The following is a 24385-nucleotide window of genomic DNA, read 5'->3' on the forward strand; positions in this document are numbered from 1 at the left end:
GTAAGTCTTTATTTTTCTCTATATAAAGCTCGGAGTAGCTGAATATTGTATGATTAGATTGCACTCATAATAAATGGAATTATTTTCACATTAACCATTGGTAGATTAATTATAGAAGTAGATAAATAGAATAACTAAAACATCAGTATTTGTATTTTCAAGTGTTTCTCTGTTCTTGATGTAGCTTTGTGTACTGATTGTGTTATTAGAGTTGAGTGTTTTTATTCAGACTTGAATTTATTTCAGTTTGTACTGTAGATATTTGTTTTATTGAATTACCTAATGATGAAATTAAAATAATAAGATGTGAAATGAAATTGTAGTAGGTCATATTTTTCTTTTTTTTCCTCTACTGGACTGTTATGGTAGATGAAACAATTTAAACGGTGGTTTCTTTTTGCCTGGATATTTAATGAAATATAAAAGAGGTTACTGTATCTTTGTAGATGTATGTTTCATATTTTTTGTTATCTAAAGGATGTTTGGCATATTCATTTTAGAAAGAAAATATCTAACTTGGTACTTTGTGACATTTGTCTTACAGCCATGAACATATAGAAATCCTTACAGTAAATGGAGAATTACTATTTTTTAGACAAAGAGAAGGGCCTTTTTATCCAACCCTAAGGTTACTTCACAAATGTAAGTCTTGTTAGAAAATATGTATTTGGGGACGTGGAAAGATATAAAAGGAGTTGAAAGTAACTTCTGGAAGTTCACTTATTTATTAATACTAGGTGATAAGGGATATAAAACTAAAATGAATCCCCATCTTGTGGTAAATCTTAAAAAATGCAGATTTTCTCATTAGGCATTCCAGAAAGGCCAAGAAAGAACATTCATTCATTCAGCAAATATTTATTGAACTTACCATGTGTCAGGCTCTGAGCTAGCTACTTGAGAATATGATGGGAAGCAAAGGCAGACATTGTTCCTGTCCCTATGAAGCTAACAGTCTAGTTGGAAGAATAGATAACAATTAGATAATTACATATATATACATGTACACATGTATACGTGTATACATTCGATAAATACATATATATTCACAAACTGTGATAAGTGCTATGAGCACTTCCTTCTTTTAAATTTGTATCTAGATTTGTCTTGTAGAGATAACTCTTTATAAAGGAAAGGATTGACTAATTGTGGGAGTCCCAGTTACTGTTAGTTGAGTGCCAAGCTCAGGTGTTATGAAATAATGTTTCTTACATACCTACGTTATTATTGGACTGAGTACATTACAAAAGAAAATCCAAAGGAGATACAATCCTCATGCACAAGAGGTTTTCAACTGTGAAGTCAAAATTTCTGCTTTTCAAACCAGTATATTTCTGGCATTCCAGCCAAGAGGCAGAAAGGAAGGGAGCAGCTGGAGGGCTCTGTAGATGGTAGTGGTAACTTAATGAGTTTGGTTTTTGGTAAGACAAGATCAATTTTGAGTTACCTGGTCGAACGGAGGTCTGGAGCAGTAAGGCGAGGCTTAAAAGAGGTGACGCATTTTATCATTTAGAAAGGATTATTTACAGTTATTTGATTAAGTATTGATTTCCTCAGATTAAAAAAGTACAATGGAGAGAAACTGAGTCCTGATGCAATGGGAAAAGTTTAAAATGAAAATATGTTGGTGACATTAGGACAGTTTGATGACATTTATTCCTTTTTAACTAAAAGAGGACAAAGACAAAATGCTCAAATGTCTTTCATGAATCTAGATTGGATCCTGGTTTGAAAAACAAAATTCAAGCCCTCCTCCCCTGCCTCAAAAGACATAAAACACTTTCTTAGACTCTTGGGGCAAAATTTGAACATGGTTTGGCTAAAGATGATATTGTACAACTAGTGTTAAATTTTTAGGTATGATAATATTGTGGTTATTTAGGAGAATGACTTTATTTTTAGGTGATATGTACTTATGGTGAAGCATTATGTCTGAAATTTCAAATGGTGGAGGACAAAATGCATGTGTAGAAATAGAAAGATATAAAGCAAGTAGAGCAAAGGGTTAATGAACAGTTTTTCAATCTATGTGGATGGTGTCCAAGTGTTCATTGAACTATTCTTATGGTTTTCCTCTATGCTAAGACTTTGCATAATATGTTGGAAGAGAGGAATGTCCCTATTTAATGATATTTTGCTAGGAACCAACCTTTTAGGACATCCTAAAGTTATTGATTTGCAAGAAGCACAGTAATATGGTGGTTAAAAGCATACTTGAAGTTAGGAACACTGGGTTCAATTCCCAGCGCATGTCATTTTTGCCAAGCCACTTAAACAGGTCAAGTCACTTAACTTGCTTAAGCTTTATTGCCTTATCCTTATTTTTTTTTAAAGATTTTATTTATTTATTTGTCAGAAGATGAGAGAGGGAGTGTGTGTGCACAAGCAGGGGGTAGCAGCAGGCAGAGGGAGAAGCAGGGTCCCTGAGGAGCAAGGAGCCTGGGACTAGATCCCAGGACCCGATCACAACCCGAGCCGAAGGCAGACACTTAACCCACTGAGCCACCCAGGCATCCCTATTGCCTTATCTTTAAAATGGATATATTGTCTCTGCATCAGTCTCCATGTTCAGCACTGAGTCTCCTTGGAATCCTCTCCCTTTCCTTCTCCTCCTCCCCTGTGTGCACTTGCATTCTCTCTCTCTCTCTCTCAAATAAATAAATAAAATCTTCAAGAAAAAGGATATATTGTATTATCTCCCAGGGTTGTGAGGATTAAATGAGACTGTGCATATAATGCATCTAACACAATGCTTGGAACACAGTAATGGCTCAATATAAGATAGCCACTGTAGTGATGTAGTAATTGTGCAAAAAATGTCCACTACTACTGTGTATTATTGTCCTTATCATGATCAGGATCATCATCATCATATTATTAAAGGGCAGGTATCAATGAGGTTGGAGAACTAGAAAGCAAATTATGTATAAATGCGTTCATTCAGGTTCCTTTTTTTTAAATAAGATGTTTAAATTTGGAGCCATGTTTAATATATGGTCTCGGTAGGAAGAAGACTTACTTGTTCTCTAACTAGTAGGAGGGCTAGTGGTAGGGCATTAGAGTGAATACATTTTAGGGGCACCTGGGTGGCTCAGTCGGTTAAGCCTCTGCCTTCGGCTCAGGTCATGGTCTCAGGGTCCTGGGATTGAGCCCTGCATCGGGCTCCCTGCTCAGCAGGAGCCTGCTTCCCCCCCACCCCTCTCTGCCTTTCTCTCTGCCTACTTGTGATCTCTCTCTCTCTGTTAAATGAATAAATAAAATATTTTTTAAAAAGTGAATAAATTTTACCAGTTATTATTTCTAGAAAGCCCTGAGAGGTCTAAAAAGTTTTGAATCCTTCAGGAAGCCTTTACTTCTTAGATTATGAACTATTAGTAGACACACATACACACACAAAAATAAGTTTTTTGAGATTACAAAAGGAATTCATGTTCATAGAGAGTTGGAAAATAGAGAAATGAAATCACCTGTATTTCCATGACCTAGAGATAACCATAGCTAGTATATCAGTGTATTTCTTTTTTTAAAAATTTATTTGAGAGAGAGGGAAAACAAGCAGGGGGAGGGGCAGAGGGAGAAGCAGACTCTCCACTGAGCAGAGAGCCCAATGCGGGGCTTGATCCCAGGACCCTGGGATCATGACCTGAGTTGAAGGCAGAAGGTTAACTGACTGAGCCACCCAGGTACCTCTATTTGCTATGTTGGGTGTATGTATAAATGTATATATTTTTTCCTTTTGAAGTTGTGCACTCTGTTAAATAGTTTTTAATTAATAGAGTTTCTTTTTTTTAGGACAGTTGCAGGTTTATAGAAAAATGGAGCAGAAAGTACAGAGTTCCCATATACTTCCTACCCTCCTTCCCTTGTTATTAACATCTTATATTGATGTACTGCATTTGTTACTATTGATGAACCAATGTTCTTACATTATTATTAACCAAAGTCCATAGTTTATATTAGGGTTCATTCTTTGCATTGTACATTCTGTGGTTTTGCCAAATGCATAATGTTATGTATCCACTGTTATAGTATCACTATGTACTATCATAGTATCATAAAATAGTTTCACTGCCCTAAAAATCCTCTGCTCCACCTCTTTGTCCCTTGCTCCTTCCCCTCAACCCCTACCACTCACTGATCTCTTTGGTGGTTGTTTTTTTTTAAAGATTTTATTTATTTATTTGACAGAGAGAGAGACAGAGAGCACAAGTAGGCAGAGCAGCAGGCAGAGGGAGAGGGAGAAGCAGGCTCTCTGTTTAGTAGGGACCCGGATGTGGGGCTCGAGCCCATCACCCTGGGATCATGACCTGAGCTGAAGGCAGATGCTTAACACCTGAGCCACCCAGGCGTCCCTGGTGGTTTTTTTTTAATTGTTTTTTTTTTCTTTTAACATTATATTGTGAACATTTACCTGAGTATTACATAGTCTCTAAAAATATGGTTCTGTTTTATGTATGTTATACTTAAGTCATTTATCTCTTTATTGTTGGACATTTAGGTTGATTCCAATTTATTTCTATTATAAAGAGTAGTACTGCAATGAATATATTTCTACCTAAGTATATTATGTATCTCTAATTTTTTAAAAAGATTTTATTTATTTATTTGACAGAGAGAGACAAGAGAGGGAAAACAAGCAGGGGGAGGGGCACAGGGAGAAGCAGACTCTCCACTAAGCAGGGAGCCCAACATGGGCCTTGATCCCAGGACCCTGGGATCATGACCTGAGCCGAAGGCAGATGCTTAACACCTGAGCCACCCAGGCAGCCCTCTCTAATTTTTTCTTAGGATAAAGTCTTAGAAATAGAATTACTGAGTCAAAGAGTTTGAACCTTTTCAAGGCTGTTGATACATGTTGCCAAGTAGTCCTAAAGAAAGATTGTACCCAATTATAAGCCTTCTAGCAACATATAAGACTGCTAGTTTTCCTACACTCTTGCTAGCACTGGGGTTTACTTTTGTTAAAAATATTTACCAATGTGGGGACACCTGGGTGGCTCAGTCGGTTAAGTGGCTGCTTTTGGCTCAGGTCATGATCCCAGAGTCCTACATTCGAGTTACACATCGAGCTCCTTGCTCAGAAGGGAGCCTGCTTCTCCCTCTGCCTGCTGCTCCCCCTGCTTATGCTCAGCCTCTCTCTCTCTGAGAAAGAAATTAAATCTTTAAAAAATATTTACCAATTTGATAAGTGAAGATGGTGCTTTAGTTTTATTTTGCATCTGTCAGAATACTGTAATTTGGGGAAATATTCGTTCATGTCCTTTGCCTTTTTCTATTCAATCATTAGCCTCATTAATTTATGTAATGTATTTCTTTTCTTCTAGATCCTTTTATCCTGCCACACCAGCAAGTTGATAAAGGAGCCATCAAATTTGTACTCAGTGGAGCAAATATCATGTGTCCAGGCTTAACTTCTCCTGGAGCTAAACTTTACCCTGCTGTAGTAGATACAATTGTTGTATCCTTCCCAGGCTGTAACTGCTGAAAAAATGTATTCACAGTATTTTTGTCATTACTGAAAGATCTTTTGTCCAAGAGAAGATTAGATGTACTTTTTGGAGGTTACTGTTACTGTTATCTCATCCCTTTCTGGTTACATTTCAAGATGTGGGAAATAATATCTTTTCTTGAGACTAAATTATGTCCCATCTTAGAAGTTAAATGGAAACAAGTAATAAAAGAGTCCCAGCTGCATTGCAGCCCAGTTATGGCCCAGTGTTATCAGACTCAGGACACAGTATAAAACTTGATTATGGGGGCACCTGGGTGGCTTGGTTGGTTAAGCATCTGCCTTCGGCTCAGGTCACGATCCCAGGATCAAGCCCAGCATGGGGCCCCCTGCACGGGGGTGGGGGTGGGGGGCCTCTCTCTCTGCTTCCCTCTCCCCTGCCTTGCCCCCCTGCAACCTGGCTTGTGCTTTCTTTCTTGCTCACTCTTTCTCTCTTTCTCTCTCAAATAAAATCTTTAAAGAAAATAATAAAACTTGATTATTAATGGAGAGGAGATGTATGATATGACTAGATCACTTCTTTGGACATCGGCTTGCTACTTTTACTGTTGGCTTATCCATGTACAACTGCAGTAAAAGCACTCAAAAGGGAAAAGAGCTTAAGTATCAGGTAGGGTGTTAGAAGTGGGTAGTGGGAAATATGGACAATTCCCAACTTTCATTTTAAAGTTCATTTTTAAGTTGGCTGGGTCTCAGAACATACTTCCTCAAAAAGAAATATTTAAGTTTCAGGTAGTCCTTAAAACTCAATGATATGGCTGAATAATTGTGCATTATTTTCATTTCTACAGCGGTGGTTAGCTATATTCTAGATTAACTAGGTTTTTGTCAACTATCTGGACAGGAGGATGTCTTGTCATAGATAAAGTGGCCATTTGTTTCAGGCTGAGAAAATACTTGGTAGGAATAGAGAAATCACTGTGGAGTGGGAAGGCTGTTGGGGTGGGTTTAAGAGTGTGTCCTGTACTCGAAAGGACAGTATCCTCTGTTGTGGCAGTTGTATTTAAGGGGTAATATAAAGTGTATGTTTATATCTTAGGAACAGCTTATATTGACATAGATACTGGTCACATAATAGGTACTCAAATATTTTTGGAACGTTGAATGAATGTATGAACTGAAAGTGAGGTGGAGAAAATGGATAATAGAATTCTGTGAGGACAGGGTTTGTTTTTTTTATGTTTATGATTTTTCTAAGTGTCGTGGATTAGTAGTTCTGGAGTTTCCCTTAAATGGAAAATTTAAAAAGCCTTTGCTTTTTTTTTTTTTTAAAGATTTTATTTATTTATTTGACAGACAGAGATCCCAAGCAGGCAGAGAAGCAGGCAGAGAGAGAGGAGGAAGCAGGCTCCCCGGTGAGCAGAGAGCCTGATTTGGGGCTCCATCCCAGGACCTGGGATCATGACCCGAGCCTAAGGCAGAGGCTTTAACCCACTGAGCCACCCAGGTGCCCCGCCTTTGCTTTTTTTTTTTTTTAAAGATTTTTATTTATTTATTTGGCAGAGAGAGAAATCACAAGAAGACAGAGAGGCAGGCAGAGAGAGAGGGGGAAGCAGGCTTTCCGCTGAGCAGAGAGCCCGATGCAGGGCTCGATCCCAGGACCCTGAGATCATGACCTGAGCTGGAGGTAGAGGCTTAATCCACTGAGCCACCCAGGCGCCCCCCGCCTTTGCTTTTTAAACAATTTTTATTTTGAAATAATTTTAGACTTTTAGTTACAAAACTAGTACAGAGAGATACTGTGTACCCTTGAACGTTTACCTTGTAGAATATGTACTGCAGTGTTTAACATTGTATTTTTTTTTAAAGATTTTATTTGAGAGAGAGAGAGATAGCGTGTGTGAGAGGGCACAGGCGGGGGTAGAGGCAGAGGGAGAGGGAGAAGCAGATTCTGCAGTGAGCAGAGAGCCCCCTGTGGGGCTTGATCTCAGGACATGACCTGAGCTGAAGGCAGACACTTAACTGACCGAGCCACCCATGCGCCCCACCATGTTTAACATTCTAAACGCTTCAAATGATAACCAAGAACATTTTGGTTGTTCTAGAAAGGTTGAAACACTGAGTTCTTAAAGATAGATTGGAGATATAATTATTATTTTAATGTGTCTGTTACATAAAACCATCATTCAGTGATTAAAACATTAGAAAAATTCATATTTATTTCACAGTTTTTCATACTTACATGCAAGAAATTTTATCTCCTTTTTTTGCATGACTTAATTTTGGTTTTGTTGGCTTTGAGTTATAGTATTAGCATTTAACTTAACAACCAAGAATGATAGATTCATTCATTTATCGTTTATTGAATATTTACAATGTGCCTACAGACTCTGCTAGGTCCCTGTCCTCAAGGAGTGTTGATGGTCCGGGTGAGGATACAAGATGGGTTCAAAGTGACTTTTACTAGTAATGTGATCATTGTTTGACACCCCCTCTCTAAGGCATTTTGATAGATAAATAGTTTTCTTAGCTGTGTGTTTTCAGGCAATCATGGCAGAAGGAAAACAGCATGCTCTGTGTGTTGGAGTCATGAAGATGTCTGCAGAAGATATGTAAGTCTCATGTTAGTCTCCCCTAAGCTTTTGAGATATGGGTAGCCTACTCAGGAAGCATCAGAATTACAGGTGAAATTTGCTCTCATTCATACCACATCTTAGAAATATTTACGCACAGAAGCCTCATTTCTGATTTTTCCTAACACTTAAGCCATTGAAACCTATTTTCTCTCCCGGATTGCATTCTTTCTTAAGCACTCAGACAAGAACTGTGTGCCAACACAGCTGTTTTGTATATGTATGTATGTGGTATTTTAGGAACATCTTATTTTGTATGGTTTAAATTGGGTGGGAGGAAAGATGTTTTGCTATTAGTTTCTTTTATTTTTTAATGAAAAAATATTTATTTATTTATTTATTTATTTATTTATTTATTTATTTATTTATTTTGAGAGAGAGAGAAAGAGAGAAGGAGCAAGGGGAGGGACAGAGAGAGGGAGAGAGAGAATCCTTGAGCAGACTTCCCACTGAGCACCGAGCCCGACATGGGGCTCAGTCCCAGGACCCTGAGATCATTACCTGAGCCAAAATCAAGAGTCTGCCACTTAACTAACTGAGCCATCCAGGCGCCCAACTGTTAATTTTTTTAAATTTTATTTTATTATTTTTATTTTTTTTTAATTTATTTATTTGACAGATAGAGATCACAAGTAAGGAGAGAGGCAGGCAGAGAGAGAGGAAGGGAAGCAGGCTCCCCGCTGAGCAGAAAGCCCCATGAGGGGTTCGATCCCAGGACCCCGGGATCACGACCTGAGCCGAAGGCAGAGGCTTTAACTCACTGAGCCACCCAGGCGCCCCCCCCCACTGTTAATTTTTAAACCAGTGACATAGTTCAGTACTACACAGTGTTTATCTTCTCTTTTGACCTGGTGGTATAGAATATTAAGGAAATATTAAAGATATATTACCAAAATATAGTCAATATACTGAAAAACTTTGGAACTCATTTGATGACCAAATTATTCCTATTAATTTTGTTTCACGGTTAAGTATAACACTTTGATGTTCTCCTCGTATGGTGACATCATTACTTTGTTTCTATAGACCAACTAGTTAGATCACTGGAATCACTTTAAGACAGGAAATGCAACAGAGTAATGTAGTTTAATGTAGTCAATAATGTTAATGTAATATAAGTAAATTCCCTACACGTGGCTCAATAATTACAAAATAGCAATTCATTTTGAATTATATTTACCATAAGTAAGCCTATAAAAATTCATAACAATATGTTTATATGCCTTTTTCCTTCTACAGTGAGAAAGTCAACAAAGGAATTGGCATTGAAAATATCCATTATTTAAATGATGGGCTGTGGCATATGAAGACATATAAATGAGCCTCGGAAGGAATGCACTTGGCTAAATACGGATATTGTGCTGTATCTGTGTTTGTGTCTGTGTGTGACAGCATGAAGACAATACCTCTGTGGTTATGCTGAATAAATTCAACAGATGCTAAAATTCTGTTAGCTTCAAAAATTATTTTAATTTTTCTTAAAGTCAAGTTAAAATTGGGTAGCGAACTTGGACATTAAGAGGTATATGGTAAGTAATCAAACTCAGACAACTTGATGTCCTTTCTTAGGCTAATGATGTAAAATGAAGGGCAGGACTTGGTAAATGAACTTGATAGTATATGGCTGACCTCCAGAGACTCTGACTACTTAATGGGGCTGGAAGGTAGACTGGAGATTTTCGCCCATTACTCCCTGGAAATGCCCTTTCTCTTTTGTGTGTTTTTTGTTTGTTTGCTTGTTGTTTTTAAACTTTTCATTATGGAAAATTCCAAACATATATGAAAGTATGTGGGGAATAGTATAATGAACCTTTTCTGTATCCATCACCCAGCTTCAATTCATGGCAAATCTTACTTCATCTGTATCTCATTACTCTTTCCCACTCTACTCCCTAATTATTTTGAAGCAAATCCCAGATATATCATTTTATCCAAACTTTAATATGTATCTTTACAAGATAGGTGGTTTTAAAAAAAACTATCATCACACCTAAACTATCGTTATCACACATAAAAAATTTAACTGTTTCTTAATATGATCAAATATCTGGTTCAAATATGTGACAAGTGAACTTGATTGCCTCTTTATTTTTTTTAACCATTTGTTTGCTTGAAATTGGTCCTAGACAAGGTCCATATATTGCATTTGGTGGTTATTTGTTTAAGTCTCTTACGTTAGAAATTCTTCCTTTGTCTTTTCCCCTTTAAATTAAAGATTGAAGAAATCTGGTTGTTTTGTCTTACAGAGTTTTCTCCTGCATTCTGGATTTTGTCAGTTGTATCACTGTAAAGTAGTTTAATTTGTTTTTATGCCCCCCTGTGTAGCCCATAAACAGATAGGCTTGATGAGATTCAGGTTGAATTTATTTAGTGCCCTGTCCCAAAGCTGGGGAAACTCATACTACACAGATGCTCAGAACTTTCAGATTTGCATCCCCACTGTATGCCCCAGAGAACATGTATCTCCTATCATAAGTGTTCTATGAAGGCCATGGACCTATTTCAATAAGAACAGTAAGCTGTTTTGGGAATTAAATGAGAATTAAATGGGAATGTACATAATGACAGTGGGTATTTCTCAATAACCTTGCTGTTCTAGTGTCTCAGTCATTTTCACTTGGTTGTTTACCAATATATGACATGTGATTTTATTTTTCAGATGGATACAGACATTTACAAGACTGTGGTGACCCGTGTTACAGTTAGAAGTTGGTGAGAAAGGTGAGGGTGGTTAGTAAAAAGAGAGAGGCCGTTTGGCTGTTGCAGCTTGGCCCCCAAGATACAACATAGGTGAAGGTTATTGATCCGGGCTCTGACCCTCAGACTGAGAAACTGTTTCCCACTAATGAAACTTGTAGGACTTGAGGACTCCCACATTAAAATGTAAATGTGTTAGTTTATAGCGGTACGTCTGCTTAGGGTACACAATTAGTAAACAAGAAGTTTTCTTTTTTTTTTTTTTTAACAAGAAGTTTCTTGATGTACATGGATAAGAGTAAAGGAAGGTTGAAATTTGGGGGCATAGTTCATCTGGGCTGGCATGAGGCTTAGAGAATTTTTCCTACTTCATCATTAATTAGAAAGCTTATGTCTGCCACAATCTTTCTTTCCTAGCCTGTGGAGGAATCCTGATATTTTACTTCCTATATCCTTTTTAAGTTCTATGTAGAATATTTTCCTTCGTCATGACAGTTATATTCTACAACTGAGTATATTTTTATGTTTTACTATTTATTCCTGATGGATAAAAGTGTAAATAGTTTATAAATCATCTTTCAGGGTGGGTTTCTTCAACAGTCTCATTTTATGCTGACTTACTGGTTTCAAATTCAGATGTCTCTCCACTTGAGGAATGAGGCACCCTATTTGAGGCCTGTAGCACCTTACATTCTTAAAAAGAGAATATCTGAGTCATTGATGTCAAAATCAAACATTGAACTTCTATTTTTGGTGCTAAGTTAATGTTTATTGACCAAGATTGCCTCTGGAGTGTTAACAATAAAAAAAACAAAGCACACACATATTAGAGAAATGAAAACCTTTAATTGCCTGGTTTCTGAAATAATTTATCCTTATTTCTCACCACTGTTAACAGTGGGTGTAGGGAACACTTTAAAAATATTTAACATCATCATCTGTGCTTGTTTTTCCTACTATGCTGAGGTACAGTGACTCTGTTGCCTTGGTGATGTGGACTAAATATATGTTTTCTTCTTCCCCCTGGGTCTGAGGCCTCAGGTCATGGTGTTAGTCAGGAGTGTCACTCTACATGGGGAGCCTGGTCAGTTTCTCAACATGAGGTCATGCAGAAAAGCCAATTCAAAGAGGTTAAACTAGCATCTCAGCCTCTTGAGGTCTTACTCTTAAAGGGAACGTAGTCTACCCACATTCCTGAGAGTAGGAATACAGGGAGAGCCTGTTTTCTCTCAGGCAATGTGTCTTCAGTTCATTTTTAGTTTCAAAATTAACTTTGTGTCAAGCCAGCCTACAATCTAGCCATTTCTGTGTATCTGACATACTCAGCCAAGGTCAGTTCAGCTCAATGAACATTTATATATTTTTTAAAGATTTTATTTGTTTAGTTGACAGAACACAAGCAGGGGGAGAGGCAGAGGCAGAAGGAGAGGGAGAAGCAGGCTCCCCGCTGAGCAGGGAGCCCGATGTGGGACTCCATGCTGGACTCCATCCCAGGACCCTGGGATCATGACCGGAGCCAAAGGCAGACGCTTAACTGTCTGAGCCACCCAGGCGCCCCCAACGGATATTTATTAAATACCTGCCAGGTTCTAGGTGATATGGCACAAAGACGAATAATACACAATGGCCCTTGCCCTTAAGGAGCTTCAGGCTAGTGAGTAAATTTACATTTAAAAAAATCTGGGTAATGGTGATAGCCCAATACCGATTGATAAAGCCACTGGGAAGTTATTAATACTTTTCCAATTTCGGTCACCAAAATTTCAAAATTACACATGAGCTAAATATAAAAATATTCCTTAGATTATATCTAATGTGAGAAGGTTAAGAACATCCAGATGTCTTGGAGTTGCAAGGATTCAGCATTCCAACTCAGATGGCGTCCCATTGTGCAGTAATAGAAAGGCCTGATCAGCCCTCTTCTAGGAGACTATTACAGTGGTTCGGTGGTGTTCTGTTGGCAGCTGCATTTTTCCTTTTCTTTTTAAATGTTCTGGACCCAAAACAGACAGCTGGATTCATCCCAGGGGTAGTCTTGAACATTTCCAGTTCGAGGGATTTGATAGTCCCCAAACAGAAGGTCATATGGCATTTGTCAAATAATGATTATATCCAGCCAAGTTCCTCCTCTGGATACAAATCAGCTACTGAGGATACAGTATTTCTAAGCATAGTACTTCAAAAAATATAAGAATGGCAAATGACTCAATTTGCACAGGTATTTCATTACAATAAATATTTTACTTTGTATTCATGAGAATATTAATAATATAGCAATCATCTATTAATGGGAATATGAAATGAATGTATGCCCAAACAAAATGTGGTAAATATTTTAACTTTGTTTATCTAGGTTCCTTAATTTTGAGAATATAGCTCTCAAGGCTCTTCATGAAACTCAAAATGTTCCAATTTCTAAAGGAGTAGCCACTAGAACTGATTTGTAATGAAAGGAAAAAAATGAAAATGTATGCATCCTGTCTGTGTCAATGTAACCATCACTTCTGAGGTCTCAAGCAATCAGAAACTTACTCAAGTTATAACCTGTAAGAATTAGGCCATTAAACTATATTTGGAAAGCCCTTCAGAACACTTACGTTTAGAAAGTTATTGGTTGTATTAAGGCAGTAAAAATTAGATTAAATATAATTGTTCTTAATATCCCAGTCTCTCAGCAATAGTTCCTAAAGAAATCATGCCTGTCAGCATGGAGACTGATGCATGTAAATGTATACTTTGTATTGTATGTTTTTATATTTTGTATGTATTCTTTGTTACCCTCTTTATAACAGGTAAAAGAATGATTATATATAATGAACTATAACACTAATTCGTTTAATATTATATTAAAATTAATTAAGTACTTGTAAAGGACTACAACTCTATCAGAACAGGAGTGAATGAATGTGATTGAGAACCAGTTTTTAATCTGGAAGACTATTAGGCAGGCAGGTTGGTTGGTTGGTTGGTTGGTTTGCTTAAGAGGCGGGCCTCTTGGAGAATATAATTTATGTATGGGAAAACATACAGGAGATGATTCACTGGAATTCTCCTAGTAATATCCCGTTCATCCAAAGAACTTAGTACTATTAATATTTGCCTCTTGGAGTAAAAAAAATGAAAGGACACTAAATCTTATCCTTGAACACTTTGACAGTAAAAGATCAATTAGTGAAATAATTTCTAATTAATACCCTAATTGTTACAGAGAATGACATGCTTCACTATCGTTCAGTTATAATTAAACAGGTTTTCTTACACATTTTAAAATCTCATTTTAAAAGTAAAACAAATTATGATTTCCACATCCTATTTTTGATTGCTCTTGTTCCATTCCTCAATTTTAAAGTACTTTAATTTCAGCCAGTATGTGAATAGAGGGGACTTTTGGGGCATAATCATTCACTCTCTTCAGGTTCATTTTAAGTTTTCCAGAACTCTACCGTAGGGGGAAATAACTCTCTAAATTTAAAAGATGCAAAGGTTAGTTTTCTTTCCTTCTAATTTTAATTTTTGTTTAATCACAGGACATGATTGTGAATGATAACTATGAACTTTCATTTAATCTTCTTTGGCGAAATAAGTAAATTCTATTGATTTTCACAAGTGTATGAGCAAAAGACTTCTAATAAGCAATAAATCATGTAAGCACTTGCTTGGAGGAAGTACCATTTCTCCAAACATATGCCTTGGAAACAAATCAAATTCAGTTCCCTTTTTGCTCCGGGAAAGCCATATTGGAGAGACTTTTGAGGTCAGGCAATCTGTTTTTATTCTTCCCACTCTATTTCAAAAGGGGACACTCTCGGTCTTTGTCACCAAATGCTGGGGTTGTCCTTCTATGCTGATTCATGATGAAACCCTGAGGCTTGGAAATTTGCAAACTAATGAGATGATTTTGTGATGAAAGTGCATGTTGGATTGATACTGCTTAAATCTGAGACAACTTTTAAAAGGAGCCATGCACTGTCTTCTAGTTTTGCTTCCCTATCCGCAGGGCTTGAAATGTCTGTTTCTGCATACAGATGTCTTAACAAAAATTTTTAGTTTCTCATGATCTGAAAGATTTTGTGTGCACTTCTTGGTCTAAATTCTGTTTTTATCAGGTCTAATCCTGATGAACTCATTTTGTAAAGTCAAAATTCACTGTTCACTTAAACATCTGGATTAGATTGGGCAGGATGAGGAGGATGGGAGGAGAGTCCTTTTTGCCCTGTAGGCTCTGGAAGGTTTCTTGGAGAGTTGTCTTATGCAGGATTAGGAAAAATTAGTCTTTTGCCTGACTAAGATATTTCTAAAAGTTGCTTGTGTAAGCATTTTAGATTTCAGAAAGTTCAACCTGAAATGTGAATATAGAGTAGAAACAGTTTCATTTAGTGGGATAACCCGTGTCTCTAGTCCATCAAGATAGTATGTCTCCTAATTGCTTTCAAAACGTACAGGACTAGAAAATATTTTTCACTGGCAATGCTTTATTCTGTTTTAAAAAGAGTAGGGGCTAAAGTCTAGTAAAAACTTGGACACTTATGCTGTACTTATTATTTATTTTTTTTACTGTACTTACTTTATATTGTGATTTATAAGGTACACATTTTATATTTTATAAAATACTTCCAAAAAGTCTACGAAAAAATTCCCCTTTCTTGCTCCCAAATGTTGAAATCTGAGAGAAGGCACATGGCCTCATGAGTTTCTGGGTGTCGTCAAACCCACTTCTCTCTGAACTACCAAATGCCCAGATACATTTACTGGGGATGCAGAAGTCTCACTTAAGCTGTGGTTTTTGCCTGTATAAAGAGAAACATCTTGATTAAAGTGTGAGCAGATAGAAACCATACCGATTTGGGCAGTTTGGGCTCAATAACGTCTAATTTGCTGTGAAAGGGGAACTTGCTCTAGATTAATGTTCTTAAAAGCGACTTCTGAACTTCTCCTAAAGAAATATTTACTTTATAAAAAAGCTGTTTGAGGAAGAGCTGTTTTATCGCATGGCATAGATTAAATGTACAGATGTTATCTTAAAACTTAAGGGAGTTCCCTTATGAACTTGAATATTCAATGCCAGCCGTTATTCTCATCAACATTTTACTATTTTACCATCTAGGTATTTAATAAAAGGGATTGATACATATTTAGCTGTGTAAAGTGTTAGTTGAACTTGTTCATGTGGCTAAGGAAAGGGAAATAACATTCCCTGAGTGCCTACTGTATGCACAAGCTCTACTTCCAGCATCTTGCTTCATCTTTAGTATGATTCCATGAGGTAAATTTTAATTCTCATTTTATAAATGAGGAAACTAAGGCACCTGAGGGGTTATATAACTTTCCTGAAGATCCATGACTAATAAGTGGAAGATTTGGACCCAGCTCTTCCTGACTGCAAACCCTGTTTTGCAGAAAGTCTCCCCTCATATTTCAAAAAATTACCTCAGCCCACAGTCGTATTGCCGTCTTTATTTATGGGTTATTGGAGGGGAGTCTGAGTTGGCCAAGCCTCTGTTCCACAGTGGGAAATAGGAGTAGGATTTGAATGTGGTGAGAATGGGCTGCTTGCACGGGGTCTTATTTGTGTTTCTGAGGGAATGTTTTCCTGTTTCCCTCTTCATCAGTGGGGTATATGGAGAGAATCTTTTGAAATTGGACCCAGTCCTGAGGCCTGAACTTTTTCTATTAGTCACCTACAAGCCAGATGACTTGTGACCATTTAAAGTTTATGCCATTTGGAAGCCTTGGCTGATAGGCCATTTAGAAAAGGATACGAGGGGGAGGGGTTAGTTAAGTGCGGAGATTATGGGGTATAATGTGCAAGGGCAGGGCTAGCAGCTGCTTTGTGACTATTGATATATCCAAAAGATAAGTGGGGGAAGGGAGTATTAAAATATTAAAATTAATGACAGGAGCAGTTTGGTTCAGTTTTAATCTAAGGAGAAAAGCTGAGGGGTCTAATCTCTGTATTGCTCCAGATCCAGTGATTGAATTTTCAGAAGGAAGGCCTAGTGATTAAACTCATGCGAGGAGATGGCCTACTAAAAGCCAGGTTGTAATTTACATAGCATTCAAGACAACGAGAATAATAAACAGGACTTTTAGGAGGAACTTCAAGTTTTCTGCCATTTCATGTATGAGCCTTGGGGGTGGGGGTGGGGTGGGGGTCTTACACTTCTGCAACTGGCTAGACCTGTGCTATAACTCTAAAATACATACTGGATTTCAAAGACTTAAATAAAAAAGTCATGTGAACTATCATTAATTTTTTTCCTGCTGATTACATGTTGAAGTGACAATACTTTGGATATACTGGGTAAAATAAAATACTAAAAGTAATTACACCTGTGCCTTTACTTTTTTAATGTGGCTAGAAAATTTAAAACAACACATGTGGCTCACCTGTTTCTGTTGGATGGCACTGGAGTGGAGAATGGGCAGTAGTCCCTGAAGCTTCCCTCTAGTGGCGAATGCCTTAGAGTGGTAAACATGGAAAACATTCCCAGTGCCAGCATTCCCTCTTCCATCAAGCTAGGACCAGCCTTTCCCTTTTCCCTTCAGATCATATGGGGCTGGTGTTTTGACTATTAGAACATCCCCATTTATTCAACACTCCAAGTATCTATGTGGGTGTCTCTTAGCCACTCACTAGATCAAAGCATTCCATTTTTTTAAAAATGCAAGCCCATCCCATTAGGACATCCTTATTCCATCACTCCCATCCATCCATGCATCCAGTGAAAATCTGAGTCTTATTTTTAGGTCCTGCTCTTCCTGTTAAGGCTTTGGCCAAATTGCCAAAGCAAAAGCCTCATCAAATGTGGCCGTTCTTGCATGGAATCAGTGAAAACAACAAAGGAAACGAGAATTATGTGGATTAAAATATGTAGCATTTATCAAATTGAGGACTTTTTAGGCAAAAGGACCACCATATTCTAATAATAAATGATAGCTCGTTTCATTGCTCATGCAGAGCTTACATGAAGTGATTGTTTGACTCCCTGTGTGAATTCTATGAGTTTGCTTCCCACAAAATACCAGGCCAATGTTGAGCTCACAGATAGTTAATTTACTCAAGGAATATTTACAGTATACAGGTGCCATACAAATAAAGTTGAATTTGTCTTTTTTAAAAAGTTTAAGTAATCGCCACACCCAACGTGGGGCTCAAACTCAATGACCCCAAGATCAAGTCTCATGCTCCTCCCACTGAGCCAGCCAGGAGCCCTAGAAGTGGCTTCATCTTTTTTTGGAAAAAAAAAAATTATGGTAGAGACCCCAGATACATACCATCATTTCATACCTTCCAAACAAGTAATTTCCCCCATTGTCTTTTAAATATTTTTTCCCTGATACTAGAATTACTGACTGATTATTTTTTAATGAAACTTCAAGGGACTCCTTTGTGGGGAGGTTGGCAAACATTTCTGAATTTCTTTGTATGCCAAAAAAGCGCTGAACTTCTACAAACACAATGGTCTTCACATAACCACTCAGACCTTCATCATTCCAAATCAGCTGGCAGTAAAAGGAACACAATATTCTTAACAAATGAGGGGAAATTAGTGGTACATCATCACTAGACTCTGTGCTTTCAGTAACTTTCCTAATCTGGTGTGGCCTGCTTTAAGAAAGTTCAGTAGATGGGTTTAAATGCATTACAGAAAAACCTGGGCATTATAATTCAGATTGGATACATAAGCAACCTTTTAGCTACATAAAACCCAAAAAGCCAAGGGGTCTAATCTGTATTTTCCCCCAAACCCAATGTTTTAATATGGAGAAAGAAGATCTAGTGATTAAATTCACACAAGGAGATGGCCTAGGGCCTGTGAAAAAGTCAGGTTGTAGTTTCCACTGCATTCAAGATACCCCGGAAAATAAATACAACTTTTAAAAGAAACCTTAAATTTTTTTTTAAAAAACGATTTTATTTATTTGAGAGAAAGATAGAGTACAAGCTGTGGTCGGAGGGAGGCAGGAGGAAAAGCAGACTCCCCCTGAGCACGGAGCCTGGCCTGGAGCTCAATTCTAGGACCCTGAGATCACGATGTGAGCCAAAGGCAGCCGCTTAACTGAGCGACCTAGGCACCCCTAAACTTTCTCTTTCACATCTCATCCAGTGGATCTCACACTTCTGGAACTGGTTAGGCCTGTGCTGTCCAATGTGGTAGTCACTAGCCATTTGAAAATACATTCACAACCATGATTAATTTCCATTAACCTCCACTCTTTGCAATTCTTTCCCCAGTAACAGGTGACGTTAGGGTTACAGTTTTTGGCTACTGAATGCACAATGATCAAATCTATAACCATGACCCCAGTAGTACTGTTTTCTGTATTACTGAATCAGATTTTATCTACAAGACTGGGTACAAATAAATTTAAAGAGATAGCATGTTAAGACAAGTAACATTTCATAAAGGAATACTTGTGTATAAAAATACAACCAAGAACATCAATTTGGTTTATTATAATTGTTCAAAAAGATTTTATTTGAGAGAGACCATGAGTGGGGGAAAGAAGCAGTGGGAGAGGAACAAAACAGACTCCCTACTGAGCGGGGACCCTGACAGAGGGCTAGATCCCAGGACCCTGAGATCATGACCTGAGCTGAAGTAGATGCTTAACTGACTGAGCCACAGAGATGCCCCTTGAAAAAAAACCAAACTTAAGTAATCTCTACACCCAATATAGGCTCAAACTCACAATTCCAAGATCAAGAGTTACATGCTCTACCAACTGAGCCAGCCAGGCACCCCTGAAGAGCACCAATTTGGTTTAAAAAGCAGTTGTTACCTTACCACCCACCAGGAACTCAAACAATGGAATGTATTCTGATATATTTGTTACAATTATATCTCGATACACTAATGTAATTGAAAGTGATAAATGCATAATTCTTTAAAATATATTGTTGTTGGGGCAAGGTGACACTTATAAGTTGGGTGTCACATTCAGGGAGATGCTGTTTGTCATTTTACTTACACTGAACATGACTTGATCTTTATTGGTTGCATCTGAGACCATATAATAGAGTGCTTGATAAAAAGTTTTATTATTTTTTAAAATTACTAACACTTCATTTTAACCAAAAGCCCCAATAAGGAAAATCTGATAAAATTTTTAAAAAGCACTTCATGCACTGATGATCGATAATTTGAAGCCTGAGGCCCTCTTGAGGAAATTCTCTTCCTGGTTTGTAAAAGCTGTGGGAGACCATTAACATCATGAGGCCAGTTTCAGGAAACATTGATCTCTAATATGTCATGGTCTCACACCCTGTGGGGGGGGGCTTATGGATTTTACTTAATATAGCATGTACAGTCCCAATTATAGGACAATTGAGCAGCAAATATTTCATACATTTATAAGCCCAAGAGCTATTGTATTCATCCCTAGATAAAGCTTCTGGGTAGCCACTGAAATTAGGCAAAGGGTATTGTCCAAGATGAATGGTGAGGTTGGGGCCTCCGCACCTGAAACCACTGGATATGATGCAACTATGAATATGGGGAAAATCTCAGAATTTGAACAGATGAACAAAGACCAGACGCCACTCAGGTAAGTCAAACTGCCAGACCATCAAAACAAGTTCTTGAAAGGAGACTTCCACAGAACTCATTTGCCCAGCAAAGTAAAGAAATTTCAACAGATATAGATTCTTCATAGTGACCACTTCAATTTCAGTGTCTGCACAGAGAAGCAGAGTGTCAGACAACTTGTGTATGCTGAGGAATGCCACTAAATTAGCTCCTGGGAAAATGATTAACCTTTATAGGTAATTTTCACTTTTTCTCTCAGGGACAGAATTCAACTTTCACGTTAACATTAGTTTTGGGAACGAATTTCCTTTGTTGCTTGGTTGTGTATTTTGAGAAAGCAAATCCATGAGCACTTGCAGAGGCTTAGAACATGTACCAGCATTACAAGTAATGGAAACACATAGCTCACAGTTTTACTTTAATCACAAATTCACAACTAGAGACTGTATTTGCATATCTTAGAAAGCTAAAAAGACATGTTAAATTTTTTAACCGATCAGCAAAAATATGTGCCACAGATTCATAATTTAGGATTTATCACATAAATATAATATTTATAAATATACCTTTTATTTGCAAAATTAGCCTTAAAACATTTCCTTCCAATGTTTGAAATTTTCATGTGTTTTAAGGAAAAAAAAACCCACCCTCTTTAAAAATGCACCACTAAACTTCAATGTTCAATTAAACCAGTGTCACCAAACTAAAAAAGAAAAAGAAACATACTGTATGTTGGATATGTAGTTGTTACTACAAATAGTGACAATACCCGTCCTATACGGTGATCATATACATGCTCTTCTTTCACTTCTCAGTCATTGTCAGAACCATTTGGAGGTAAGAAAACCAACGCATCGTGGAAAATATGCCCAAATGCCCTAAGACGGTATACCCCATACATCATCACATGCATCTGATTAGGAGTCAGTCCATTAAAAGTAACAGCTATATCTGAACAGCATCCTTCTACAACAAGGTTGGGGTGATTAGTCATTGCCTCTTTAATAAAAAGCCCAACGGATTTGGTATTAAATACATCCTTTCCTTCCGAATCTTCTGCATTTTCTGCAAACACTCCAGCATATTTCAGGCAGACTGCTAGCTGCTTGTCTTCAGATATCTTCCAAATCATCCCTCCCTGTTCAGGACACTTTTCAGGGATACCAAGGAGGCTGTTAAGCCTTTTCATTGATTCTATACTTAAGACGATGCCTCCTTCAACACTCACATATTCAAGGTCTCCAGATTTTATAGTGTGACCTAGATAGAATGGTTGTGATGGATCCTTTTTTAACAAAAAATATTTTAAGTTTTCAATAATAGCAAACATAGTGGGGCGTGCAAGAAAGAACCAGTTGTATTGGTCTCTGTATTTATCAAAGGCATATTTGTAAGCTTTTCTCATCATTAGCCACATGTCATCTGTTTCCATGTTAATTGACTCAAACACTTTAACATTTTCAGAACTGAAGAACTCTGCTTTGTCACAGTGTTTGGTCCAAGTCTCTCTCACTGCAGCCCAAAGACTCACATCTTTGGGTTTTACAAGGATGATACAGTATACCCGAAAGCCCTTACTGAGCTCCATGCGTTCATCCTCTGAAATTTTCAAGATATCTTCTTTATTAGGTGCTTGTAGATGATGATGCTTATGCTGGTGCATTCTATCTCCATGACCAATCCTAATGTGTCCTAGCATAGTGATCAAGGCACAGAAAATGCTTCCAAGCATCATACCCTTCAAAAATGAACTGCTTTCAGAAAGCATTTTTCCTATAAAAAGAAGAAAAAGATCCTTAGGATACTTAATAGAAAAGGATTAGTCTAGCAATTTGATTTGGTGTACCTTATATACTTACATTTTGCTCTTAATATAAAAAAAGTTCCTAAGTTTGAAATCAAGTTAGTTGCACAGAGTGCCAATACTAAGAGATCTAAGAATCTTTAGCTTCCACTGGTATCTGACACTGTTCTGTATAAACTGGAACTTTACAACAACACCTCTGTGCACTAGAATTTTCTGTGAGGCCATTTTTGCACTTCTTCTATGGGGATTTAATTAACTGAGTACTAAATCAAAACATTAACCCTAGAAACCAATGTTAAAGAGGTTGTCAGTCCATCATTCTCTTTGAAGGAATTTCATTTCACAAGCTTGCATTATTTAAATACTTCTGTAGATGTAAATGGACTTTACATGAAAACCTTAAATTGAACAGATAAAACCACCTACAATTAGCAAATCACCAATGGTATCTACCTGTGCTGGCATTTCTGTTCTTAACATAGTGCTTTATTTAGCTAATGGCTGCTGTCCTTAGGTGTTTGAGTACATCTATAGCAAATTTCTTGAGATTGATAAATGTTCATATTACTCTTTTCATTCCTAAGACTAAAGGGCTTCCAATACAGTATCCCAGCCAACTTATGTAATAAAAGCCCATAATGAAAATAGTTAAATTATTTGGATGAGAACTGACTCAATATAGGCATATCTGGGGAACCACTAATGAACATTTTTATTTCCTCCAAAGACATTTTCTTATTCTTTGGGGAAGCAAAAAGGGAAAGGTCTGCACTTTGATTTCAATTAGAAATTTAAAGAAAAGCCAACCTTAAATCCAACTGTTGAGATTTCCCAATCTCCTATCTCCACAAGGAATGTTCTACTGAGCTCCTTAGATTTTCCCCTTTGCCTCTTAAAGTTGAAAGAAGCCTTAGAAGCTACCTAATATCACTTCTCCCATTTTACAGACAGGCAAAGAGAGGGTCCACAGAGGTTAAGTAACTGACCCAAAGTCCCACAGTCAGTGGTAGAACTGAACCAGAAATCAGATCTCCTCATAACAGTGTAATGCTTTTCCTATTCAGAATAATGATCTAAAGAGTGCTTCCACTCATATTGTTGGAAATTTAATAGATGAGTTACCGAATAACCTTGTTTTCTTATGAATGAAAAAAGTGTGGGATTTGTAACCATAATTGACATTTTACACTCATCTTATCATCCTGCTATAAGGAAACCACCCCTTGGTTTTCTTCTAGAGGAAACGGACTTTGACTTCTATTAGGTCAAGGTGTGGAATGGCTTGGCAGAATAATTCCTGAATGTGGGTGGGGGTGGGCAAAGAGGCAGGATGGTTTTCCTGTGTCACTCAGAACTTAGTCAAGAAACAGCTCTACGGAAGGAAAAGAGAACTGATAGAAAACAGGCTCTGCTTAATATCAGAACTATAAGATGAACTCTAAAAGTAATTTATATAAGACTTTGATTATTTCTGGCCCATATATGATAACTCACACGTGTCTCATAGCTTGAGAACAGCATTCAAAATTCTTCCTGATGGGGATACTACTCATGGATCACATGCACAAATTACTCGGAGTATATTTTTTTTCCATGCGGGGGGGGGGGCAAAAAAGTGTAACACTGGAGATGTACGTGATAGGATATTTGGTGCGGAGAAGAGGGAAACTTAAAACTGCACACGGGCACCAATGAGGCAAAAACTACCAGAGTGGTTTCTGCGATGGCAACTTTTTAGAAGATGAAGATAGTTGGGTGGAGTATGGAAAAGGGAGGAGGACGAAATGGAGAACAAAAATGAGAGGGAGGACGTGGTCGCCTCAAAACGCCACCGAGGGGCCAAGGCAGCGCCCCGACGCAAGCGACTCACTCTCCTCTACTAACTACCGCTCCCACTGCACCTGCCCGGGTACCCCCACGTGGTGCATCATGGGACCCGGCCAGAGCCCAGGCCTTCCCCCAGGAGAGGGGCGGGGTCGGGCCGCTCCCGGGTCCGCACTGGGTGCGGGCCGACGCCCCAGCACTCACCGGCGTCTAGAACGGCTCAGGGGCGGGAAAGCGCAGCTGCGCACGGCTTTCCTCTCACGTTCGCGCGCCACCCGGTTACGCTGCCGGTCGGGCTGTTCTAGATGCAGGGGGTGTCCTCTCGATGGTTTCACTAAAGGCGGGGAGGGCCCGGAAGTGAACGCCGCGACCGCGCGGGAGCGAGGCGGGGCAAACGAACCCGCCGCCTGGTGAAGCCGCCTGCCCGTGCTGACGTCGGAAGGGC

The 24385-nt window shown here is 38.1% G+C and overlaps 2 protein-coding genes across 9 annotated transcripts in view; one reads left to right on the forward strand and one right to left on the reverse strand.

Moving 5' to 3' along the window:
* The window catches only part of MCTS1 (MCTS1 re-initiation and release factor), a gene marked incomplete at its 3' end in the record, with an annotated part of 44478 nt that extends 32855 nt beyond the window's left edge, over nt 1-11623 (forward strand). For 7 of the 8 annotated variants that reach the window (XM_080795108.1, XM_080795109.1, XM_080795112.1 and 4 more), the window contains 4 exons: nt 545-642; nt 5325-5458; nt 7994-8061; nt 9322-11623. In XM_080795108.1, the coding sequence (XP_080651234.1) occupies nt 545-642; nt 5325-5458; nt 7994-8061; nt 9322-9403 (382 nt within the window). Of the gene's footprint in view, nt 1-544; nt 643-5324; nt 5486-7993; nt 8062-9321 lie in introns of those variants that run through there. The other variant, XM_080795107.1, reaches the window with a different exon arrangement.
* A 7066-nt stretch (nt 11624-18689) lies between these two features.
* On the reverse strand, nt 18690-24281 carry C1GALT1C1 (C1GALT1 specific chaperone 1). The gene is made up of 2 exons (XM_080795104.1): nt 24145-24281; nt 18690-22082 (listed from the first exon to the last, which is right to left on the reverse strand). Exon 2 carries the CDS (start codon nt 22075-22077, stop codon nt 21121-21123), a length of 957 nt encoding a protein of 318 aa, XP_080651230.1. The 5' UTR covers nt 22078-22082; nt 24145-24281; the 3' UTR covers nt 18690-21120.
* Nucleotides 24282-24385: the final 104 nt, after the last annotated feature.

This window comes from Martes martes (assembly GCF_963455335.1).
Source record: "Martes martes genome assembly, chromosome: X".
NCBI classification, from domain to species: Eukaryota; Metazoa; Chordata; class Mammalia; order Carnivora; family Mustelidae; genus Martes; species Martes martes.